The sequence below is a fragment of the Myotis davidii genome, unplaced genomic scaffold (genome assembly GCF_000327345.1).
Source record: "Myotis davidii unplaced genomic scaffold, ASM32734v1 scaffold329, whole genome shotgun sequence".
Lineage (NCBI taxonomy): Eukaryota > Metazoa > Chordata > Mammalia > Chiroptera > Vespertilionidae > Myotis > Myotis davidii.
The window spans coordinates 2,503,909-2,513,732 of record NW_006300374.1 but is presented as its reverse complement, the minus strand read 5'-3'; the positions used below and the strand labels follow the sequence as shown (position 1 = coordinate 2,513,732).

Here is a 9,824-nt window from a genome sequence, read left to right as displayed (position 1 = left end):
ACCATACACAGATAAGGTACATGGTCTATTATCACTGGTCTTCATTCTAGTGAGTACTGTCTAGTGTCTTATCTTTCATTTTTCTGTACTTCTTTATAGGAAGTAGCCTCTGATCGACTCCTAAATCCAAAGCTATTCACTCAAAGCAGGAATAAATATCTATTTCATGATGTCGTATACCGTAGTCATGCCGGAGCATTTACATAGTGAAATTCAGAAAGGAAGGAAGAGGGATATAGAAACATCAATGATGAGAGAGAATCATTGATCGGCTGGCTCCTGCATGCCCCCTAATGGGGATCGAGCCCGTTAGGGGGCATGCAGGAGGCAGCCAATCAATGATTGATGTTTCTATCTCTCTCTCCTTCTCCCTTCCTCTCTGAAATCAATAAAGAAATATATATTTTTAAAAAATATCCACATCAATTAAGGTGTCATTATCAGCATATGCAAGTAAGTTATTATGTCACTAGTTTTTATTCTAATGTCCACTTGTATCCCTGCTGTTTCATTTTCCCATACTTCTTGGTACAAAATGGCTTCTAATCTCCTACCTGCTTATTCATTCTAAATAGATGTAAACATCTGAGTACTTAATTAGGTCTTCTAGTATAGTCGTATCCAAGTTATGTATTTTTAACTTCCCTTTTATATTAATATTACTTAATTTTAAATGTATTTCTAAAATTGTATCTAGGTAGATAGAGTACATTACCACTAAATTGCATTTTGAGGATAATAATGTGGACGTTACAAAGTATCTGCCATTTAAAAAGAAGGCAGCGATGCTAATTGAAGACAATGAGCTATGTGAAAGATCCCAAAGGACTGGAGGAAAGCCAGAGTGGCTGTGTGGGAGAAAATAAATGATGGAGGGTAGGGAAGGGAGAGATCATGTGGGGCCACGATAATGATCTTGAACTTTACTCTAAAGGCATGATCAGATTTGTGTTTTGAAAGATGATGATTATTAAGTAAAACATTTAAAAATATGGCCATTCTTGCTGCCAAATAAAGAACAATGTAGAAGGAGAACAAGGTATTTAAGAGGGAAAACAGAACTTGAGAACAGCTTAGATGCTCAGGGGAAGGTAGGGGGAGGGGGTCCAGGGCAACTTGTGGATTGCTGTTTGAGCGGATGTGTGGATGGTGATACCACGTACTTACATACAGAACCCTGGGGAGGAACTGGTTCATCTGAGGGAGGCAGAGCCAGAATCCCGTTTTGTACCTGGTAAAGCAGAGATGCCTGTGAAATATCCCACTAGAGATGTCTAATGGGCGGTCGGAGAGAGTTGTGTAAGTTGGATCTCTGCAACATTGAAGGTCAAGATCAGGAAATGAAAACTCCAGAACGGAAACTACCATGAGAAAGGAAGAAGTAAACAAGAGTATTTGTGGCAAGCCTCCCAGAAAACAACTTCACGCTAAAAAGTCCTCTAAACATTTGTTACTGGTGGATCCTTTAAGCCAAAGAATTGTAGCAGGCTGTGCACTGATTAAAAATCTGACATATAAAACCTCAAATGCTAATTAGTTTTTATAACATGTCTGCTGGAAGGAACTATAAGGAATGTTTGGAGATTGGGATGGAATGTTTGAAAAGGAAAATTGAAAGGAAAAACCTGACTCATAATAAGGAACTTGGTCCAGGCAGCTTAATTGCTCTAAAAACTGACTGCACTACAATTCCATACATTTCGTTACATTAGGGAAAAAAATAAAAGCCTCTTGCAGGTGCAAAGCCTGTCTGAGGCATTATCCTATTAGTTCTGATTCTGTGCTCACCAGGAAACAAATCCTGTCTCCTTAGGGGGCCCATCCTGCACCAGGAGGGCCCCGCTCCTACTTCCTCGGTGAGCCTCATCTGCCACAGCGAACGACTATAGGAGCCCTCCAGTTTATCAGTCATGCCTGTGTGACTCGGGTGACTGCGCCCCAGTGCGCCCAAAATACACACACCTCATGAAAGTCCAACCTGAGAAAAGCCTTCTCTGGAATCATATTGATCAGAACCTAAGTGTCTACTTTGACATAATGATATTAAGAGCTCAAACGGGCCCTTAACTCGAGTTGGTACTTCTCTCTGAGCCACACTCGGCAACTCTTTTTTATGAATTCCAGAGTCGACCTGGATGGGGCCCTCTAAATAAACGTAGAGATAACGAAATGTATGCCCCACATCAGTTTCACTGCAATGGTACGGTATGCAGGCTGTGTCTGTAATGGCATTTAAATTACCTTTACCCCTCCCCCAACTTTTCACAATCATTATCCAAGGCTGTACTGTCTTATGTGCTTATTTCAATAGGCATTTTTAGATTTCTCTCAAAGTTCCCAAATTAAGTTTTTTTTCAATTTAACCAAAGCAAAACCGTGCCATACAGTAAAACTGTAAGAGTATCTGGGAGAGGCAGTAGTTGCTGCAATCACAGTAGTATTAGAAATCGTTCTTTACAGTTACGTCTAAGGTAGTGGTTCCCAAAGTTTACGACACACACGGCTGCCTGGCTCTCGGCCGCAGAAACAGTGATTTAGTTGGAAGGGGATGCATTCTGAACACTGGGATTTTTGTTTGTTATGTTTGTGTTTCCAGATGATTCACATGTGCAACAAAGTTTGGGAACCACTGACCTAAGGCATTTGATAAGTAATCGAGAAAATGTAAAAAAGTTTAACAGTTATCGGCGACAATCGGGTTTTATAAGTGGATGGAATGGCTATGGCGTCCTTGGTGATGGTGTCCTCATCATTTCTAACTAATCACGCAGGCTTTATCTGCTTCGGTATATTCAATCACATATTCTGGGTAAATCTGATTTTTCTGAAAGATGACAAAAATGGAAGGATTCAACCTTGAATCCACACAGCTGTCGTACGGTGGAGGAGGGCTTGTGTAACTCCTCTTTCCTTCAATAACATCTCTGACCAGGACTCGGGCAAAAAACATAACGATGTTTTTGGGATCAGACTGGAAGTTTTTATGGGCAGTAATGGCATCTTTTGTAAAGTAGTTTCCTAGAAATCATAAGAAAAAAAGGTTAAGAATTATTATAAAAGGAAGTATGTAGTTTATAAGATTATTTACACATAATTAGATGACAGGCATTGGCTAAGCCTGCCATTTTCAACCAGTATGCTGCAAGAATTTTTAAAACATTCAATACCTGACTATTTAGTCAGGGGTGCTGACCTTTTCCCCCTTAGATCATTAAATAACAAAACAACAGCAGCCAACACAACCATAGCTGTCTCGTGTGGATGAATCAAAATTATACTTTTCTTTTTTTTTGGTGTGCCAAAGAATTTTAGCAATTAGTTTGTGTGTGCCATGACACGAAAAAGTTTGAAAAAAGTCACTGGACTAAGTATATGTCAACAATACCTTACTGATACTTACAAGCTTTCCTTTGTATTTATTTTTATTTTTAAAATATATTTTATTGATTTTTTTACAGAGAGGAAGGGAGAGGGATAGAGAGAAACATCAATCAGCTGCCTCCTGCACACTCCCTACTGGGGTTGTGCCCACAACGAAGGTACATGCCCTTGACCGGAATCGAACCTGGGACCCTAGAGTCCGCAGGCTGACGCTCTATCCACTGAGCCAAACCGGTTAGGGCTTTCCTTTGTATTTAAAGAGTGTTTATTATACAAGTAAACTTGAATACAGTGCATACTCCTACTGGAATAACAGAAACATTTGCTAGTGTGCAGGGCTCACTGTGATGGTGAGAGTCACTGGGTACAATGACCAAGTGGAGATATCACAATGATGCAATTCATGCAGGGTGAGTTGAATTATAACTGATGAACTAAAGATATTCTAGCAAAGGCCATTTAATATTGTAAGGGACACAGGTCATTTACTACTGATGGTAAGGTCGTGAAAAATGTGACAGGAAGAGGCATAGAATGGCAAGCCATTAACCCTGGCAGAGCTTTTCAAAGACAGTTGATTCCTCATCCTCAACTCTAAAACACCCTCTGATAATCACTGAGGTTTCCGTACTCAGCAGATCAACAAGTTCCTAACAAATAAAATATTCCTATTTTTATTTTTATCAATGCCACATGCTTTTCTGCCCTTTTATATTATTTATTTTTTAAAATATTTTTATCGATTTCAAAGAGGAAGGGAAGAGAGAGAGAGATGGAAACATCAATGATGAGAGACAATCATTGATCAGCTGCTCCTGCACGCCCCCCGACTGGGGATCACTCCTGCAATCCAGGCATGTACCCTTGACCGGCATTGAACACAGGACCCACCCTTCAGTCCGCAGGCCGACGCTCAATCCACTGAGCCAAACCAGCTAGGGCCTTTTCTGCCTGTTTAAATGAAATGAGTATATACTGAAAAGTCTGATTTCTATGCAAAAAGTAATAGGTAAAATGAATTTGTAGTATTTATAGTAATAAATGTTAAATACTTTTTTGCAAATGTTTATGATTTTTTGCTTTTTTTTAATAATTCAGATGTTTGAATTCATGAAATATTGTTTATCGAGAATAGGTACGCTACTGGGTATTCTGGGTAAATGATGTTCAACAATATTTAGAGTTAAAAATGACAGTCCAGCCGAAACCAATTTGGCTCAGTGGATACAGCGTCAGCCTGCGGACTGAAAGGTCCCAGGTTCGATTCCGGTCAAGGGCATGTACCTTGGTTGCGGGCACATCCCCAGTGGGAGATGTGCAGGAGGCAGCTGATCGATGTTTCTCTCTCATCGATGTTTCTAACTCTCTATCTCTCTCCCTTCCTCTCTGTAAAATATCAATAAACTATATTAAAAAAAAAATGACAGTCCGGCCCAGCCAGTGTGGTTCAGTAGTTGAGCATCAACCTATGGACCAGGAGGTCATGATTCAATTCTCAGTCAGGGCACATACCTGGGTTGCAGGCTCAATCCCCAGTGCAGGAGGCAGCCAATCAATGATTCTCATCATTGATGTTTCTATCTCTCTCTCCCTCTCTGAAATCAATAAAAATATATTTAAAAAAAGAAAGTATATATATATATATATTTTAAATGATAGTCTGACTATACTGACCTACCATTTCCACTCCCACTCTCCTTCCCAAACAGTTAACAGCTTGGTGGGAATTCTCTTACACACCTGTTCCTAGGCATGTACATACAGATATGCACATTTAAGCTAATATGGTTTAGTTTTTATTTTTTCATAAATACAATCATGACTTGTAAAGACCTTTTTTTTCTGCTTTAGTCCTAGAAATCTTAGACTATCTATAGCCTCCCAAGCCTTTGCCACCATGTCTCATCTTCATAAACACTCTTCTCAAATCTTTTTTTTGTTTTTTTCCCTAGCTGGATGTGATTTGTTCCACAAGTCACACTTAGACTTCCCAATATGCTGACTTTCTAAAATCTACTTTTTATTCAGGTTTTAACATTCAACCGGTATAATTGATGTAATGGGTTAGTACTGTCAAAGGCACTGTGCTGTGTTTTTTATTTCTTATGTTTGTTTGCACTTTTTTGATACATAACCATATTTTATTTATCCGGACACATTCTTTGCCTCAGAGAGAATTAGAATCTTTGGAAGGAATATATAAGGAAAAAGAGAGAATCATAGTCAGCTTCTGATGATCAGGCTGGGCTCTAGAAATACACTGCAAAAAATAATGGGCTTTGTTAACTAGACAACACTCGGAATAAGACCAAGTTAAACCCTTCATTAGCTTCCGATGCTCTTAGGGTCACGTCCCAAATCTGTCGTGTGGCCATACTTTCCATCGCTTGTCCCTGACTCTACATGCTGACTTACTCTAGGAGGCAGAGGAACCCCTATCTGCCTTTCCTGGGGAACACCTCTCCAGCTGGGTTAGGTGTCCACAGGACCTATTCTTTTCCTCCCCAGCAGCTGCACATGCAATCATTTTATTAATCATGTGAAATAATTGGGGAGGGGAGGGCATGTCTAACTTGTTTACCACGGTGTTCCCAACATCTAGCATATAGCAGGTACTCAAAAATATTTGTTGACTGCCCGGGAGGGTGTGGTTCAGTTGCTTGAGCATTGCCCCATGCACCGAAAGGTTGCTGGTTTGATTCCTAGTCAGGGCACATGCCCAGGCTGCAGGCTCAAATCCCAGTAGGGGGCGTGCGGGAGGCAGCCGACTGATATTTCTCTCTCACGTGGATGTTTCTCTCTCCCCCTCTCCCTTCATCTCTCTCTAAAATCAATAAAAACATTTAAAAAATCAATGAAAAATATTTGTTGACGAACTGGCTTTTTGCTTTTTTGAGGTGTGCGTGTATGATTTTAATCTTAGTTGTATGAATTGAGCCCACTTTGAACCTTGATAAACTATTATGTGTTCCTTTAAGACGAGAGAGACTTTGTTTTTTTTTGTTGGTTTTGTTTCTAAGAATTGCATGAAGGTTAGGAGCAAACAGAAAGAGCTGAAAAGACTTCATGTGTGGACAGACCTGGGTAACTTCAGTACCCAGGTGACCCTGCATGGCCTGCAATGGAGAGGCCTCTGCTCCCATCCTTTATCAGAACCTCTTCGTGGAAGTGGAGGCTACTTCCTATGGCTTCTACGGGATGGACATGGTCAGAGATACCCACGGCCAGAACTGAGTAATAGCCAACAGGTGGTGTAGCTTGCAAGTGTGTATGAGATCCAAGAGTCTCAGAGAATTAAGGCGTTTCAGAAAAAAAGGGAAGTTTTCTCTTCCGAAAATGGAAGACAGGAGCAGGAATCAGGTGTGGCAATCAAGTCCCAGGTCAACTTGCCACTCTAATTTGGGCACTTAAGGCAGGTGAGCTATTTTCTCTCCTTGACTACGGAAGTTTGGACTTTCTGGTTCATATAAAGTAATCACACAACCTCTAACAGAAGCAACACACAGCACAGCCCGCGTTATGACCTACGACCCAGGCTTCTCTATTCCAGCACAAACCTTTTCCATAGGTGCCTTCAGGAGTCCCATGCAAGGTCCAGTCGAAATTATTCGCACAGATAGAATCTACGTGAGCGCGGTGTGTGGCACAAAATAGGTACTTTTCGGTGACCTTCATCTCCATTTTTTTCCTAACACAGGAAAGGTGAAACTTATTGCCAAGAACATTTCTCTCCCATACTGGTTAACAACATTAACGCCAACTAGAGCCTAATTGCCTTAAAATGTCATCTCACCAGCGTTCAGAATGGAGCTACTTACATTAAGAAAACAGCTTTAGGAAACAAAATTGGTGAAAACTGTTAAATGACAGACACATGAAATCATTGGATTACAAAACTAACGCTGAAAGAGAGAAGCTCCAGTGTACACAATAAGAACTAGAGATCGAAGAAATGCTGACTACTGAAAGAAACCAGGGACTATACATCTTAAAGGCTAGGCCTCAGCTAACCCCTGTAAACTCTTTGTGAAGAAACTTGATCAAATGGCCACCAACCTTTGAAAAGTATCCAAGAGCTGTGGATTCTTGAGCTTCTTGATCTTCTCAATCTTGACGTGTTTCATCGTCGCTCTAAAACACCCACTTACTCTGGCATATTCCGAGCCATAGCTATTGATCTCTGACAACTAAAAAAAAATTTTAAATGTAAAAATGTGAAACAGGACATATTTAAAGCATGCAATGGCCACACGTGTGGCCCCCTATGCCATTGAGTATCGTTGCCAGGCCTCTGACAGCAGGTGGGACAAGCTGGTTTAGGTTGCCCGGTCTGGCAGTTTATTCCAGTGATGAACAAGTTGGCACTGGGCCTGTCTGTTCAGGCTGACGTGGCTAACGAAGCATTATGCAGAGAGGTAAAGGGAGACCCCCAGGGTGCGTGCCTTAGTCCAGTGACCTGGCGAGTTAAAGGCCATCGAAGGTGCCCTGGCAGCCTGTACCCCGAGCTTGAGCATGACGCGCAGGCTCAACGACTGAGGAAATCTCGCCCCAGCCCCACCAGGTGACGTGTGTCTCCCCTTGAAACCAGCCTTTGAACTCCAAGTAGTGGACAAGTCACTGTCATTCTCCCATAAAGTAAGGTACTAACACCTATCTCACAGGCTTGTCAGAGGGTCTGCCCCATGAGAGCCTGTGTGGCAGGACTCTGGAGATGACAAGGCTCCTGGGACAGGGCAGTCGTCCCTGGGAAAGTGACACCATCACCATTTAACCGCCACCTTTAAATATTGACCCCAGAGTTTCACAGAAGCGATTCATTCTTTCATTCAAACAAATACACACACATGTAGCACAGTGCTTTTCCGCACCTTCCCACAGCCCCCCACCGAAAAGTAAAAATCAGGTACCTCATATCCATTCAGTGGCGGGAAGGGAAGCTTCTGCTCCGGAAGAAATACCGAGATACCAGGCTCTGGCCGGGTCCGTGCCGGCTGATGGCTACAAAGAAGAGAGAGTCACAATTCACTTGCCCCCTGTCCCGTAGGCCCAAGTACTTTCTGTCCTTAACTTCCAGCCACTAAGCAAAGATTTCTCAGATAATTTTCTCCTGGTATTTTTCTCTTTTTTGGGGGACTACATCCTTGCATATTTCTGATACAGATGTACCAGCACTCATGCTTTTTGAAAAACGCAGAAATTATTCCAACTTTGGTAAATTAATTAAATGCTATTTTCCCATTCACTTAAAGTATAAAAGGCATTGATTTTATTTTTTGCCAAAAGCCAGCATTGTATTCCAAAAGAGACACGTCATTTCATAAAGTAAGAAACTGAAACTTAATTCCAGTTATTAAGAAACTAAAACGCTCATACTAATTTTTAATCCTTTAAAGTCTAGACTATTAAAAAAAACAAGCAAACCATTATCCAGTTCATATGTGACTCAAGGCCAAAAATACTGAATTTTAAAATGAAGTAAAACAGAAATTGAAAAATTACGCATAAATGTCCAACCAAGCGACATTTTGTCTTTTACGTAAGGGGGAGGGCGGGGGGGAAGCAGCTTCTCAAATGGCTAAAATGAACACTAGAGGCAGCACTCCTGGAAGGACTTCAAATCAGGACACGACGGTATGAGGCACCACCTTAACGTCAGTCTGCTCTTAAGTCTTCTTAAAGGCAAAGCACGTGGGACAGAGATAGGGGCAGGAAGAACACACAAACACATTCAACTTCTCACTCCTTTTCAGTTAACTGCCTTTCTCTTTCAAATTCCTCCTCTCCTTGCTGTTCCCTTTCCAACTCTTCTTTCTGCCTCTTCTGCTGCAGTGTAGTGCTCTTTTTTTTTTTTTAACTTTGATGTCTTTTTGTGAAGCACCAGCATTTCCTTCCTTATATTTACCAACTTGGCATGAACGTGTTTGGCTTCAGTGAACAAAGCATTAATATCCAACACAGAATGACATTCTTTAAATTTTGAAACCTCTTGTTCCCGTGGTTCTGCGTGAGTTCCTGGAGGGCCTGTTTTGATCTCTGCAGATCCAGCAGGTAGTGAGAAAGCAATGCTTCTGCCAGTGGCTCACAGCTTTGTCTTCCACAGGCAGGTCCTCTATTAACCCTCCATCTGGAGGAGTGTCACTTAAACCCGGCGTCCGCTCCCCGGCCCCCCACCAGGACCCCGTCCGACCGCAGTGGCCCAGGGACACTCATGCCCCTCCCGCTGGGAACAGGGCAGGGGCTCAGCATTGATTCTTCTTTTTTCTTTTTTAAAATATATTTTATTGATTTTTTACAGAGAGGAAGGGAGAGAGACAGAGAGTTAGAAATATCGATGAGAGAGAAACATCGATCAGCTGCCTCCTGCACATCTCCTACTGAGGATGTGCCCGCAACCCAGGTACATGCCCTTGACCGGACAAACCCCCGGGACCTTTCAGTCCGCA

At 41.8% G+C, this 9,824-nt stretch overlaps 1 protein-coding gene across 1 annotated transcript in view; it reads right to left on the bottom strand.

The window, feature by feature from the left end:
* Positions 1-1,460: 1,460 nt before the first annotated feature.
* ZC3HAV1 (zinc finger CCCH-type, antiviral 1) overlaps positions 1,461-9,824 on the bottom strand; it is a 56,880-nt gene continuing 48,516 nt past the window's right edge. Inside the window, exons 11-14 of the mRNA XM_006777120.2 lie at positions 8,289-8,379; positions 7,438-7,568; positions 6,939-7,069; positions 1,461-3,018 (exon numbers count right to left, since the gene is read on the bottom strand). Coding sequence (XP_006777183.2) covers positions 2,756-3,018; positions 6,939-7,069; positions 7,438-7,568; positions 8,289-8,379 — 616 coding nt within the window. The 3' untranslated portion in view covers positions 1,461-2,755. The remainder of the gene's footprint in view (positions 3,019-6,938; positions 7,070-7,437; positions 7,569-8,288; positions 8,380-9,824) is intronic.